At 33.2% G+C, this 17378-nt stretch overlaps 2 protein-coding genes across 2 annotated transcripts in view; one reads left to right on the forward strand and one right to left on the reverse strand.

Moving 5' to 3' along the window:
* On the forward strand, positions 1-6277 carry LOC144445792 (uncharacterized). Its single transcript, XM_078135431.1, has 8 exons — positions 1-447; positions 2303-2424; positions 3196-3343; positions 3640-3708; positions 4426-4522; positions 4935-5074; positions 5796-5894; positions 6176-6277. The coding sequence occupies exons 1-8, from the start codon at positions 1-3 to the stop codon at positions 6275-6277; spliced, it is 1224 nt and encodes a 407-aa protein (XP_077991557.1).
* A 2852-nt stretch (positions 6278-9129) lies between these two features.
* Positions 9130-17378, reverse strand: part of LOC144445705 (dystrobrevin beta-like) — a 73894-nt gene continuing 65645 nt past the window's right edge. The window contains exon 19 of the mRNA XM_078135348.1: positions 9130-15251. Coding sequence (XP_077991474.1) covers positions 15114-15251 — 138 coding nt within the window. The 3' untranslated portion in view covers positions 9130-15113. The remainder of the gene's footprint in view (positions 15252-17378) is intronic.

Genomic DNA, 17378 nt, shown 5'->3' on the forward strand with positions numbered 1-17378 from the left:
ATGGAAACCTCCTCAGGTAACACATCGCAGCTTGTCAGCGATGAAGAATTTATGTCTTACCAGGAGACAGACACAATGAAAGCAGGATTTACTAGTAAAACAAAATATGGTGCAGTAAACATGTCAAGTTTGACGTCACAGGGAAAAGTGACATTTGTTTATCGTCCAACTGAAGAAGATGAAGATAATCTCTCTATCACTCATTTTGAAACAGACGAGGATGTACTTTCAGATATTTTATCGTCTAACTGCCAAACAGATCCAGAGACGGACAGTGACGATGAATTAAGGAATCATACAGGAAGTGACGTCATACCGCTGACAGCAGACTACAAGGAAGAAAGTTCACTAACGTTATCTCAGAAACTACTTCTTCTCATTTTGTGTATCGATAAATTTGTTAACCAGTGCACCCAGTATTTTCTTATACCGTTTCTGCCATTATTTGTAAGTATACGTTTTTATATCTTTTTATGATATTTTGTTTTAAAAATTTGTATTAAAGATAATTTTTATTGTACGTACAGTAACAAACATTCTACACACTTTTAACCTTTTGCACTAAGTTACAAACACAGACTTAGTATAGTCTATGTTGTTTCAAATTGATTTTTCAAATAGGAAGCCATGATAAAATTGTTTTGTAAATTAAAAATCCACACTAAATACCCAATCCACATCCACATTGCCATTTTACGCCCAATGTACAGACTATAAAAATACGAACTAAAACAACAAATAGTCAATTTGATTTGTATGTAAAATTGATATAAAAATTACAAAACGACAAGAATTTGACAACGATATATCTAACAGGGCAAGACAAGACGACACACCACAAAATCCACAGGTTAAGCAAGATATTAAATCGTGTAAAGTTTCAAATCGAATCAAATCGAATCGAATCAAATCAATCAAATCAAAACGAATCAAATCGAATCTTATCGATTTCTTATCGAATCGACACACTAAATTGCAACTCGTCTCAACTCAATTCAAATTATTTCAGACAATGTCTTGAAATCATATAAAATATAACATGATTTCCATACCAATGTATTGATGAGTCCATAGAAATAGTCACAATAAATGACATTGAGATTCCATTCATAATGCCAGACTACATTATAATTCATTTATTAGTCCTAAAAGGATACATAGTTTACAGCTCACAACTGTGCAGAATAAATAAAAAAACAATACACAAAAAGGGTAAAGGCAAAGACAAGCTGCACAAATACACAAATACAACTTAGCATTGATTGAACAATCTGATGGCTGATGGGAAAATACTCTTAAATTTCTGTATCGAACTTTGGGGGACAACGACAGACAGACAGATGGAAGAATATCAAAATAGTAATTGTCAGCTGTAATCTCACGTGCCTTGCACAGTACTGCACGATCGTTAAGGTCGGAGAGAGCAATAGTAGATAGGCCCACAATTTTAGCAGCAGTAAAAGAAATGTTCAAAAGTTTGTTTCGATTGACAACAGAGAGCAGAGGGATATAATAAGATGTTACAATAAGTTGAGAGAGGTTCAATAATGCTACGATAGTGTACTAATATGATAGAAGTAGTTTAGGTCCTACATAATGAAAAAGCGCAACCGGCGAGGCACGTGTAAACGCTGTTGGCACTTCAATTGGACAGCTTTAGTATGATGTGTAAATGATAGTTTAAACAAAGTAATTTGTAAGACACCACCTGTTAATATTATGTATATATACAATGACATGACTGTAATAAAATCACAAACCCCGGGCACAAATCATGCCAGTATAAGAATATTGATAGCAGAATGGACACAGTGTATGTCCCTCCCACCCGAGTACAGTGGTACTGTGCATTGAATATTACGTCATTTTTGTGGGATTCCTCTGTAAATCCAATGTATGGACTGACCAGACTCTACATGTATGATAATTATACATTTGAATTCAAGCTAGGGAGTTAGAGTACGGTATTGGTAAAAGTAGCCAAAGACCTAGACGCCGTAGCATAACCCCAACTGTAACGCCTACAATGGGTGAACTATGTTATGTACGAGTCCCAAATATACATATACGAAGTTTCAAAAAATGATTATTTCGAAGTGCTTTATAGTTACTTGTTGTTTATTTAGGTTTCAATACATTAAATAGCCAAAAAAGCTCAATATATGATAACATCTGCTGTTACAATGCACATACTTTCTAATGTCTTCTAACGAAAATAGTTTCCAAGAATTCTTTCTAATTTGTGCAGTGAAGCTTAAACCTGAAGGAATAATCATCCCATGATTTATTTTCGTATTAATAGGCTTTACATAAAGAAGTCACACCGTTGGTTATTAGTGTTGTATTTTCCAGCATATCCGTAGCTGGCTTTATTGTCGCCGTACCAATGAAAAATGTAGTAAGTATGCAATATCTCTTTATGTGGTATAATAGGTTAAAGTATATATATATATGTGTGTGTGCGTGCGTGCGTGCGTGCGTGCGTGCGTGCGTGCGTGTGTGTGTGTGTACCTTTAATAATATACGTGTTATTATTTGTAGCTCCTGAAATGCAGAATAAAACTGATGATGATATTGTCCTTAGGCTTTCATGCAATAGCTGTACTCTTCCTGTGGTGAGTGATCAGGCAGTATATAACCTAGTTAGTACACTCACTGTACCGTCAAATGTATTGTATACTCTTTCCTCAAACAAATTCGAACCTGGACACAAATAAAAAGACAATAGGAAACACCGTGTTAAATTGAGATTTCTAAAAATTCAAAGAGAAAAGATCGTCTAGGTTTGTAGGCAAAATGGTGGATTTTCTTCTTGCTGTTGTGAAATATTAGTAGAGAGAATCGACTTGTTCAGTACATTCTATACACTAATAGCGTCCCCTCCCACCCTACAAACCCCCACACTTTACAAAGGGAGCGACTTCAGTGTTTTCTATAATAGTCTGAAGTTAGTCTTGAAGTCGATTCTTATCATCAAATATCTAATGAATATTGCTACATGTGATCGTCTGATACAATAAAATTGGAAGTACGCTGATACATTTGAATCCATTAACATGCCCGGAAATATTTGAAATGCCTGCTAGTTACCTGTAATTGTACACACGTGTGACGTTTGTCCAGCGAGAAGTAAACAGGTAGTAGGGGCTGTAACGGTATACTGATGTCAATTTGATATGTTTTGTCTTGTTACAGTACTGCCTACTATGTAGGACCTGGTTGGTTTCCCGCTTTAATTGCTATCCTGAGATTTATTGATGGTATAGCAGTGACTATTTTCCAGACAGCTACTCTAACTCTGTGTTACAATGAATTTCCAGTTTCATACATCGCCAGCATTATGGTATACGTAATCTATTTATCTTACATTTCAGCGACAATTTCATTTTGCGATTTTGTTCAAATTATTGATAAGCATTCAGTGATCAATCTGCCAGGGTCGCTTTAGGAGAGGTGACTCTCTATTTTAATGTGTGATGCTCTTTTAGTGAGTCTTCTGATTTTTTATCCTTCATTTATTTAAAAGAAATTTTAAACAGCAACTCTATACGTCATTTGTGATCATTCTATGAAACATTTTATCGGTGTTTTTTTGTGTGATTTCGTAGTTGTTGTATTATATTGAAATGTCTTCCACAGGCACTCATCGAGGTAGCAGCAGTTCTTGGTTTCTGCGCAGCTCCTATCCTGGGCGGTTCTCTCTATTACGTAAGAATCTATCTCATTCATTTATGTATTTATCAGTGTATTCCCTTAGTATGTCTACTAGGTAGATATGTCACTAAGAGTCTTGTACTTGTAGATTGTCTACTCCATGTCATAATGTAATATAGACAAGATAAGATAAGACAAGACAAGACAAGACAAGACAAGACAAGACAAGATAAGATAAGATAAGATAAGATAAGATCTAATTTTATTACAACCATATAGCAAATTGACAATTCTATTTGGGTATATAAGTGTAATAAAGATATTAAAGAACACCACAATGAAATAGGCTAATGTTATAAAAGTATAGAAGTAAAACTATTTTCTTGGTGAAATATTTTGACATGAGTTTAGAAACATACAGAGAGAAATTGTAATCTTTTTTTTTGTTTTGATTGCATTATAAATTTAAACTGCTTTCTTTTCTATCCTATTGAAATCTGAATTGATATCATAAATTACACTAAATATTTTATCTCTTTGCTTTCTAAATAGTTTGAAAATGTATCAAATGATGTTCTTCGTCTTCTATTGTATAACAATTTTGACAGTCTATTTTCAATTGGAGTTTTGAGTTGTGTGTCGTGTTACCTTTTCTCATATGCATATATAGCAATTCATATACCATTGTATAGTCTTGATAACACATACTAAGATTAACATTACATAATTGTACAAATTATGCAATTCAATTATTTTATTTGTCGTCAATAGGTCGGTGGATTTCAACTCCCCTTCCTTGTGATGGGAGGTATTCTAGTCATTATTTTATTTCCCGCCAATGCAGTCGTTGTGCCAAATGACAATGAAGGTAACTAACCCCCCCCTCTCTCTCTCTCTCTCTCTCTCTCTCTCTCTCTCTCTCTCTCTCTCTCTCTGTATGTATGTATGTATGTATGTATGTATGTATGTATGTATGTATGTATGTATGTATGTATGTATGTGTATGTGTGTGTCTGTCTGTCTGTCTGTCCAACCAACCAACCAACCAACCAACCAACCATGAACAAGCCAACCAATCAACCAACCAACCAACCAATCAATCAATCAACACCCACCCACCCACCCACCCACCAAACAAACTAACCAACGAAACACAAAGCAACTAACTAACTAACCAACCAACCAACCAACCAACCAACCAACCAACTAACTATAAACCAACTAACTAACCCTCCTATTCCTTCACATGTCCTAATAAGTTTGTTATCTTTTCTTGACAGATTCAACTATAAGTGCGGAATTTCTACCTCTGAAGAAAGTCATAACAAACATTGAGTTTGTTATGCTATCAATTGTATTTTTTGTTGTAATCTTTACCATATCATTCTTTCAACCTATCATAGCATTTCATCTCAACGAGGTATGTTTTCAGTATTTTTGATATCATTGCTTCAAATTGTCATTACAGATAAAATATCGACAACTCAGCTCTCGGTTTAAATGTTCTTTTCTGTAAATTTTTTTATGTTTTTATGGACGTATGGACGTTTATGTAATCTGGTGAACTAGTCATTATTTAACTGACGACTACAGACATGAAACTGATTGTTTACAGAACTGACAAAACTGAACTACGGAATTAAAGCGACCATATGGATGAGGGTTGGGTATTAATTTGGGATATTTGATTTTTGCAACAATTTTATCATGGCGCTCTACTTGAAAAATCAATGTGAAACAAGATATGCCGAGTCCTTGTTTGTAACTGGATAAATTGAAAAAGACTGATAAGTGTGTAAAATGTTTGTTATTGTACATACAATAACAAACCTTTTACCAATTTCTTTTTTAGCATTTTGCCATGAATTGAGTTACAAACACAGAGTTGGTCTATGTTATTTTACATTCATTTTTCAAGTAGGAAGCCATGATAAAATTGTTTTATAAATTAAAAATCCAAAATAAATATCCAATCCTCACACATGGCCTCAAAAGAAGGAATATTGGCTAAAATTTATAGTTGCATTTGCTGTAAGTGGCAGTTAATTATAAAGGCGACAAACATTCTACATATTCTTTGGTTGTTGAAACCATGATACATAATAGGAGTTAATCTTCTGTGTTTTTTATCATCATACTAGATGGGAAGAAACCCAATACAGATAGGGTGTATAATTGCCTTATTTCCTGTATGTTTCGGAGTCGGCACCGTTGTATTCGGAATATTATCACAAACAGATGTAAGTTTATCTTTACGAATATGAATGAGACAAAGAAGAAATGAATTGTGAATATTTAAAGGACATTAGCTGTCTTGTACGCATGTCTGGAGTAAGTGCGTTTTGTCTGTTGGCAAACAACGTGTCGTGTCGCCATCATTCAGTAATGGTGTGTAACTAACGTTGTTTTACCAAAATACTGAATTTGAGTTTATTTGGGGGGGGCACTGCCCATCATTCAAGACTCATATAGTCAATCTTCGACATAACTGTTGCTTATAATTTCTTTTTTTCTCTTAAAGAGCGTTAGTAAACCTATCATTGTAGTCGTTGGTTTGTTGATCCAATTCATTGGCGCTATGTGTATGGGTCCTAATCCTGGTCTGTGGTTCATTAACAGGTAACAAATATATCATTTGTATATTCATTATCAGTATTCATATGTAATCTTGCAAATTTTTAAATGTTCTTCCCAAATATTTTTCTTCGTTCAGCCAAGGCAAGGAAACTATGAGTAACCTAAGGGGCCTTGTCACTACGAGTCGCTATTTAGACGAATAGTGGTAAAACCCTTAAGTCACTAGTATTTTATGGTTGAAGGATGAAAAATATTGGTGACTAATATAATTAAACCTCCTCTGCATCACTTACGAAAAATCAGAGAAAAGTGATGATGATTTTGATTGCTTTGAATCATATTTCATATTTCAAGTACGGCAAAACCAGTGACGTAGACACGGGTTGTCATGACGTAGAACGACCAGGGTATAAATCCACATTAACTTGTTTTGTACATGGTATACGACTGCTTCGTCCTGCAATATAACCAGGATACAAGAACACTTAGTCTGACAGAGTAAAAGTTGAATGTTGTTTGTAAATCTTGAAAATTGTCTGGAATATGTACATATGAATTTGTGAAATTATGCATGTAGATTTTGAAATTCATGACACATGATTAGTTACAGAGAATATTGTTTTATTTTTTAGCTCCATACTACAAATATCGCTGAGCCTGTCACTGTATGGCTTTGGTTGTGGTGTAATGCCAGCTATATTTAAGACTATGACGAATTCAGTGAAGTGAGTAAAATAACGTTCATACTGGATGCATTAATTTGATGAGGATTGCAGACTGATGGGTGTATTGGTGTGTGCGTGCATGCGTGCGTGCGTGCGTGTGTGTCTGTGTGCATGTATGTATGTATGTATGTATGTATGTATGTATGTATGTATGTGCGTGCGTACGTACGTACGCATGTATGTATGTATGCATGTATGTATGTATGTATGTATGTATGTATGTACGTACGCACGCACGCACGCACGCACGTACGTACGTATGTATGTATGTATGTATGTATGTGATGTGATGTGATGTGATGTGATGTGATGTGATGTGATGTGTATTACATGAATGCTGTGCGTTTGCTAATTGACAAAATGAGTTGCAATGAATGTAACATTTATTTTCCATATATACTTCCATCTGTACAAGAATTAGAAATCAAATATGCATGCTTAGCTTACAAATCTTTGGGTTTTTTTTAAATAGCAAAGGAAGTGATGGCGCCACAGTGTCATTCCTTGCCATGGTGTACAACTATATTGGGTATGTATACAACTCATTTTAATTTGTAAGAACATAGAAACATCATCACTTGTATTTAGATAAATCAAATTATGGATTCATGAAGGCATAAGGCACTGCAAAGTTTAACATAATTATGCTTTCGTTTAAATATCCCCTCCCCACCTTTACTACTATCGAGCTAAGGATACAATGAGATGGCAACATCCCCCAACACACACAAGAACACACAGATTGAAGTTAGTCGAGATATTTTACTTGACTAACTTCAATCTGTGTGTTCTTTTCTAAATAGAAAAAGTCAGAACATACACACATATTTGTTTTAATGCCTTCTTTCCTTTGTTATTTTGTATTTAGATGTATTATTGGTCCAATAATTGCTGGAATACTATATCAATACAGTACCTTTGAATGGGCAATGACAGTTCCAGCCATCCTTTGTGTCATCACAAGTGTAGTATACACAACTTTCACCATTTGCAGGAGAAACAAATGATAATGATCTAGTCTGAAACTGTATGTATGTATGTATGTGTGTATGTATGTGTGTGTGCATGTGTGCACATGCGTGCATGCGTGCGTGCCTGTATGTATGTATGTATGTATGTATGTATGTATGTATGTATTGCACGCATATGATAGTGGTTTAATACAAATTCACACATTTTATTTTTCAATTGACACGGGTAACCGATTTAAGATTGTAAATAATGTTACACTGACATTAACTGCACTAGTTGCAATTGGAAGAGTTTTTAAAACTGTTTTGTTAGATATTATGACATATACACCATGAACAGTATTAAATCGCACAAGTGTAAAGGTATTTTTGATCTGTACATATACATGTAATATGGTGAAGCCAATCAAATTGATTTTTGAGTTCACATCTTACAATGAGTGCTCCCAACATGATCATGATATCTTCAAAATTGTTACTGTACTATTTATAGATAAAATGACCTCAAATTGACATGTACAATGTCAAATTATTGGTATTTTAACAATTTTCAGTCTAATAAAAAATATAATACTCAAGTTACACCTAGTTCAAAAAATGTAATACAAGAGAAATGACATTTTAGTATTGAGTATTGACTCAAAGTTGATCAGAGTATTAGAAAATGTAAATATTTAAAAATGTATTGCTAATATCTAATAAAGGAAAGTTAAAAATTCAGTGTTTTGGAGTGTATTTATACCATAATTGTCTTCCTTGCCATTGCAATGGTTTGTCAATATTGTCAATTATATAAGTAAAGGACATGGGTAAAGAGAATTATTTATTGATTAATTTGTCATATTTAGCCTCCCAACAAGGTACTTAATGTTTTATAGACACACACACACACACACATACATACATACACACACATATATACATACATACATACATACATATACATATATACATACATACATGTAAATACATACATACATACATACATACATACATAAATAAATGTAAATACATACATACATACACATGCTCATACATACATATAGACGTACATACATACATACATACATACATACATACATACATACATTCATACATACATACATACATATAGACGTACATACATACATACATACATACATATAAACAGAGACCATTTCACAAAATAATTCTTATAAATACAATTTCTTGTTTATTATCGGTTTTAAAAGCTGCATATATAAACAGCAAGAGGTAAATACAGTGGTTATATGCATAAATGTAGTCAACATGTACCAACTGAAATAAAGGAAAAAATGTCACTATAACAGTTTGGCTAAATTGACAAGATTTGCACATACTGTGTCTACTTTTGAATGCATAATGACTTTTACCATAACGTTATGTTTCTCAAGCTCTAAAATAATGTAACATAACTGTGCAATCAAGATGTACATCAAAATGCTAGTCAATCCCAAATGGTTTTGTACTTAGCTATGATATGCAAATTGTCTAATTATTATTCATATTTCCATACCAACATGATTGAATACATAATGAGCAGATTAGCATAATGTACAGAGTTATTCAGTATCCTGCTCAAAGACATCTTCCAGCAATAAGCATGCAGCAAGCTTCAGCAAAAGGTTTGTCTGATAATAAATAGTCATTTGATGATGACATCTTTTACAGCCTCTGATATACCAGAGTACCAGAGTAACAAGCATTTTGATTAGTCATCTATATCCCTAAAGGAACATGGGATATAATTCTAGCCAATCGTGAGCACTGTCTTACAAGAATGTAGTAATTTATCAGAAAAGAAAAGAAAAGAAATCCTTGGAGTGGAAAGTTGTGATTTAAGTTTTCATTCGCTTACAAAACACTGCACAATACAAACCATCAAAAAATACTTTTTACACTCAAAAAATTTGCCAACAACAGAAGAAAAACATCGACAAAACTCTTAGTTGATTATCTACAGTACAGAGACCGTAGACATGTCATTACCAATCACCACTATCCTAAATATTGTACACTTTATCAAATGCCTATTCAATCTAGTCCAGTCACATCATGTAGTAAGAATGCAGTTATAAATATCAAAATGTAATGCATTCTTTTATGATTTGTTTGTTGTTTGAGAAAAACTTTGTACATTGGTATCGTGGAAACAGTGCATGTAGACAAATACATTGCTTCTAAATATTACAATGTCTTGATTGCATCACAAATCATTCTTTGTAATGTGTTTCTCTTGTTTTAGGAAAACCTGGTAAAAAGGTATACAGGAAACAGTGAAACTAAGCAATACGGGAAACAGTGAAGCTAAGTAATACATCACAATTTCCAACCTCTTCTTAGCCTTGCCGTAGATTGACAAAGGAAATTCAATACACCAGTTAAGATAAATTGCATGCACGTAATATTCATCAATATACTAAAAAAGTCTGGATTTCATTTGGCAAATTTAGCAGTTCTGGAAGGGAGGTTTGCAAAGTTGCTCTCGGTTCTAAATAACACAATAATCAAGATAAACAAACAACTAAATACATTTTGAATAGGCAGTTTGGATGAAGATTTCATTACTATTTCTATTCATTCTGTCTAATTTTTACATGTTCTCAGTGTCACTTAATATGATCTGATTGGTATCTCAATTTATCCACTCAAAAGATGGCATTTCATAGAGTTTATTATGATAACTCTACAACATCATATTTTTACTAGACATTGGTCAGTTGAGTCATTATTGTCTTGTTAACCAATCATATTACTCTGATAATCAAGGCTTCAGTTTACTAAGAAGACAGACCACAGACAAGTAAAGCCTTCTTACTTGTCTGTGGACAGACACAAACTAAATCTTTTATTGTAACATGTTGATAAAACATTCATAAGGTATTAAATGGATGTTGGTTTAACAATAATCTCAGTAGGGCAGCTCTCTGTAAGCTAGTTTCCTACACTTGCAGTGTACTGTTTTGTGATTTCCAGTGTTGCTCACAGGGTGATTAGATTCCCACAACTTAACAGCATGACAGAGGAAGTGTTGCCATCACCTACTTGTGTACTCTACCACACAGAACAATAGTTTTAGTTTATGTCTGTCTATGCATGGACCCTCCACGGGTCTATGGTCTAAGTAAACCCAAACCTTGATTACCAGAATTATATCTTTAGTAAATGAAAACAAAAACAGATTGAACCTCGACTAATTCTGCACCTTAGTGGACCTTACAAGAAGTTTGATCTCAACCAATAAAATGACACATGTACACAGATGTCAAAGTGTGTAACACTTTTCCTCTCCACACTGCCACTTTTCACCAAATACTTCTCCTTTACAAATATGTAATTTATATAAAAAGGTAACAAAATACTTTTCTTTTTCTTTCCAGTAATAATTTCAAAGTTCCATTCCAAAAACAGACAGTGACTATGCAAAATAACAATTGATAAATATGAGATATGCTAATCAGTCACTGGTGTGTCTATATATTTTACATTGTTGTATTTTGATTTACTACAATACGTGGTCAAGTCCAGGGTTTCAATACCAGGTTCTCCCATTAGTATTATTTTTGTGAATTTTCTGTCCACTCGTCAGTCGTGTCATGATTTTACATCACTTATTTTATGCACATTTGCAGCATAACATTAAACTGGATACACTAAGTTGAAACTTGTTTCACAGTCTTTGTTCAGTTGAGGTATTGACCAAGGATGTGTGTTGTCTCATGGAAACACAAAATTTATGAAAATGCCATATTTCCTTCCGAGATATTCCCTTAAACAAAAATATGACAACTTAAGGTTTCAATTATGGGTCTCAGTGCCGTGTTATTTTATTTCTAACTGTTATATATTTGTTTGATACCATAGGCAAGATTCCAAACAGTCTCACACCTGTTAATAAACACGATTTCTCAAACATTATTAGTATTTGAACACAATTGAATGATTATACATCTTGTCTTTTGATTTCAGTGTTAATTTCAATTGAAATATTATATCAAAATGGTATGATTACAAAGGATTGAAATAATTTGATATCTGTCAATCTAAATCACTATTTGAGATATTGTCGAAGTATTCATACAACTAAATATACTTAAACAAATGTAACAGAAACATAAACGATATCTCAATTCTAGAAGTTATAATTTTGTAATTTTTCTGGAGAATATATAATAATTAAGTCATACTTTATTACAATTATCAGAATACCTGATTATATGAAGAAATAATAATGATTTAAACATAGAGTAATTATATTGAAATAATATTTTTTTTTATCTTTGTCAGCTTTGACAGTGTGGACACACTTAGCCGTCTTTAGTCCTCTCATTATCTATGTCGCTTTATTGTATCTTTAAAAGCTGTCTCTTTGTACTATCTCTTTGCAAGGCATGTTAGCAGGCCTTGCAGTATTTAGTTCTTGTTTTAAAAAGAAGTAATGAAATGCCAAGCTGGTCCCCATTGTATTACCTAAGTCTACAGTCAACTCCTGCCCAGTAGGTTGACACCACTTAAATAATATTTCCAGCCGAGACTGTAGCATGACTTTTATATATCTTTCCTAGCATAATTTACTGTATAATCCCAAATCATCATTCTCCTTTTATCTATTACCTAACGCTTACTGCAATGAAAGATGAACAATTGGCAAGCTAATGCAGACAACAACTATAATTGTGATCAAAAATCAAAAGTAATAAACTTCGTTTTGACCACTGCCAAGATATGTAAACACTTGAACATCTTTTTTAAACTCATCATATTTTTTTTTAAATGTAAAAAAAACATAAGTTAGATAAATAAACAGTTTGACTTTTTTGTCTCATATTACGTCATGAATGAGATGACAAAAAGCTACAATTCTGAAAATTACATAATGCAAACATTTGACTGGGAGAGCTGCTTTGTTTAAAATACATGTATAATTTCATATGTTCAAAATATGAATTCCCAAATCATTTTTACAATGTCAGAATATATATGGTTAGTTAAATCATTTCTAATTATTTGTTTGTCTTAATAATTTGATATAATCTTTTTAAGAATAATAATTTCTTAATTCTTGAAGTCTTAATGAGTTTGCATATTTTGATGAAATGTGACAATGTTTTCTTTACTTATTTATTTTTACGTTTTTCATAACTTTGTTATTGGCCTTGTGATAGAAAAAAAAAATGTTCTGAATTGAAAGTGAATGAACTTGTGAGAGGTAGAGGGCTAAAGGTTTGGTAATTGCATTTAACAGAACAATGTCAAGTTGATTTTACATTGATAATAACAATGAACTACAGAACTTGATTAGCCGCACAACCTGTAACACCCAAGTAATGCAATTCCACTGTGTGCCACACTTGTTTAGAGTGTTCATATCAGGTGTACCTAGGATGTAGATAAGGGCCGGTAGCCTGCAAAAATAACCAGATACTCTGCAATTTTTTGCCAACAGCATGTTTTCAGGAATTTGTGTTTGAAATTCTTTATTTCAACTACAATATATCCATTGTTAGGCAGATTTGTGGGTATCCCTCATTGGTGTTACCATCTACTTTTCCAATTTAACCTACTACCGGGGTAATTTTAAAATTAACTACATCCCTGTGTAAAAGTATACAATTCCAATTGCTTTCAGTTACTACTCTGGTAATCAAAGCTTCGGTTTCAAGATACACACGAACTAAAACTATTGTCACAACATGTTGATACAACAGTGATACTCTATTGTACAGATGTTGGTTTTATTGTGGGTGTTCTCTCAAAGCTAGTTCAATATACTTCAAGTGTACTGGTTTTGTGTACACTATCTTGATCACAGGGTGATTTGATTCATACAACAGAGGAACTGCTATCACTCATTTGTGTAATCCACCACATCAAACAACAGTAGTTTTAGTTTGTGTCTATCTTTAGTAAACCAAAGTTTGAATTACCAGAGTCGTACAAACCTAGTATGTGTCATTTCTAACTTTCAACTAACTAACTAACTAACTGACTATAGTGAATGACAACTGTGATTACATTTAGCTTGTAATGAGATCTAGAGGACATTTTATGATATCTTTCTTTACATGGTAGTCATAAGTGCAGTAAGGTCGTATCTGCTATGCAGTTGTATTGGCAGATAGAACTTTACTGCACTGACGTGACGAAATGAGTGTGACACACTGTGAAATCACTTTACTTGGGAGTAACAAAATGGTAATATGAATGACTAATGATAAGAAAAGACAACTGTAGAGGATGTGAATGAATGAATTTTGACAGGACTTAAGCTCTGGCACCATCGTATGTACTTTGTATTCTTAGAAAAAAACTGATATATTAAACTAATACACTATGTAGTATATAACAGACATGTATAAGATATGTTAAGCATTTCACAATCCTCCTCAACTTTCATCCCAACAGAATCTTTTCTAAAAAAGTTACATCCTTGGATTACGACAAACAACTCTCCAACAGAATCAAAAAAAGATTCTTGTGATATTTTTTTGACAAAGAATAAACATAACCATATTTTTTGGACATATAAACTCCTCAACAGAAAGTTTTCAACAAAGTAGCCAGTCTTTGAGTTTGTTGCTTCAGCGCTTTATAATGATAATGGCACTGAGATAATGGCGATCTGTACGTGGCTAGTATCATTTTTTGTTACAATGTAATTTCTTGATATAATATAAATTTCTAATAAACTGAAATCAGTTATATTTCTCAATGATTTACTAACAATTACTGCAGCTATTTTGTTACTTTTCTCCCTATGACTCAGCCATGACAATTCTACTACAAATTCTAATAAACTGTTCTTCATCATTTACAGGTACACTGAAAAAAATGTGTGCACACCTGATGTGTGTTTTCTTTAAACAATATAAGTGTGGAAACACCACATTTAGTGTTGTCTGCAATATTCTTACACATTCATCCATACAGTGGATGAGCTTTCACTTTCACTGGCTAACTTTGAAAAATGTGGATTATCAAAAATTCTTGACAGTTTTTGGATGGATCAGTAACAGACAAAAAATCACACCTGTGCAGAGGAATTATTTGAAAAGGAAGTTTCTCTTCGAACAAGTCGTGAATATTTTATGCTGCTGAAAAGGGAAGAGTTATGGCAATGAAAACATAAATGACAACATGTTTGAATGGTTTGTTACATGTCTATTAATAATGCTAAATATGGTAATTATCGACTGATCCATCTCTGCATTGCTTCTTGCCATTGCTGGTTATTAGCTGCTGTTTCTTCATCATCAGTTCTAATGTAGCTTTCATCATCATCAGTTCTTACATATTCATCGTCTGTTGGGTGTCGATAAAAATCCTAAGATGAAAATAAAATAGATGAAGAGAAAAAAGAGAGTAATTTTTAGCCCCAGACATGCAATTATTGTTAATCTATCAATCAATTAAAGAGGAGATGTGTCTTGGTATCCTTCAAAATAAAAGAAAGCATTACATAAATAAAGAAAAACACAGTTTTCTGGGTATAGCTGAGCTGCACCAGCTGCAAATGGAACATTTTTAGATATAATGACTATTGTACACCCTGAACAGTATCAAATCACCTGTGGTAAACATTTTTGTATAGCAGTAAACATAGTATTGTGCAATATCATTGTTTTCACTAAGGTTGTGGAATCCAGGTCACACAAAGGAGGAATGGGGTAAAAGTCACATAGTTTCCCATATAATCTACCATAATTTTGTTTGGGAACCACAGTAAAATGTTCAATGGGGACCCCTGGTAGATTTTACTTACTTACTACCCTTCACAAAAACACTGACTATATCTAATAAATTTGATTCTTCGGTCAGCACTGAAAAAATCAGTGCCCAAACAAATCATGATTTCAACCTATTAATAGAATTGACCTCTATTTAACATGTACAATGTCTAATTATTGGTATTTTAACAATGTTATTTGATATATTGTTGGTTGTCAAATCGATAAAATAATACATATATAGCACCTTGAACTTTTACAACAGTATATTTTTCAAATGTAAAGCGCCCTCAAACTTTTACAACAGTACATCTTTCAAATGTAGGGCGCCCTCAAACTATTACAACAGTACATTTTTTCAAATGTATAGCGCCCTCAAACTTCTACAACAGTACATCTTTCAAATGTACAGCACCCTCAAACTATACAACGAAACATCTTTTACAAGAACACATTTCAATTATATAGCAGTTTGAACTTTTACAACAGTATATCTTCCAAACTGAATTTGAAATCCCTTCTGAATATTACAGGCTACACACAATAACACAAATTTCTGTGAATTCTGCTGCATACAAGTAACCAAATATAAGAGATCTAGATAACCCTTAGCATTGAGAGACCTCCGTAGAGTTTTTTTCTTTGCTTGTTTGAAATAGGTCAATGGAGGGACAAGCATGGTACCAGTGAGTTAGATATCAGTATGATATGATAGAAATGTGTTGATAACCACCATGAAAGAATTCATACAGGGTAACGATGTTTATCAAGACTGGTTAGTGAGGTATTATTTCTTGGTAAGTTTAGGAATGAAGAGTGTTGTGTTAAGGGTTGGTTATATTATGTGAAATTTAGTGAAGGTTAACAAGTTGACAAGGATGGCTGTAAGTGATAAATATTGTGATCAGTATGTCAAAGATGTGGTCCAACCACAAGTGCATGGTTTATTTGAAATTGGTATGTACTCTTTTATACATACTACTGGTAACACACACACACACACACACACACACACACACACAGACACACACAAACACAAACACAAACACACACACACACACACACAGACAGAGACAGACACACACACGTTATGACACATTCTAGACTCCTGGTTAGTTGTCTGTGGAAAAACTTTGTTTTTATCATATTGCAATCAAGTTACAATGGTAATCTTCAACATGATTGGATCAGATTGAATATTTGGGACTATATTTGACTCTGAATGATGAAAACAAAAGAAATTGCTCTATCACCACTTGATGGCGCAATTCCATTTGCCATATCGACAGCAACATATTCACCAACTCGGAGGATACTGTTTATTTGCCAAATCAAAGTAAAACTCAAAAGAGAAAGTGATTTACGGACATAAAATCTTCAGAGTGATGGTGGTTGAAAAAACACTCACCTGTATGTTTTACTCTTATAAGTACAAACCTTGTAAGTTGGTATTTCATACCCATCTTTACTTACCTCGATCATTTCCAGGTAAAGTGTTTGATATAGGACATGCAGTTACTTACAGACCTGCCTTGCACGTGCATATAAAAGTTCACATGCTCAGTTCAAAGTTCAAAGTTCAAATGAATAAGAGACTCACCTTATACGGCTTGGACAACAATGACCTTTATGACTAAATGTTAGAGAAGAAAGAGACGTTCATAACTTTTGAGATTTTAGTCAAATATAAATGACTCTTTCACTATTTAGATTTTCTTCAGATA

This window comes from Glandiceps talaboti, chromosome 14, assembly GCF_964340395.1.
Source record: "Glandiceps talaboti chromosome 14, keGlaTala1.1, whole genome shotgun sequence".
Classification (NCBI taxonomy): Eukaryota; Metazoa; Hemichordata; class Enteropneusta; family Spengelidae; genus Glandiceps; species Glandiceps talaboti.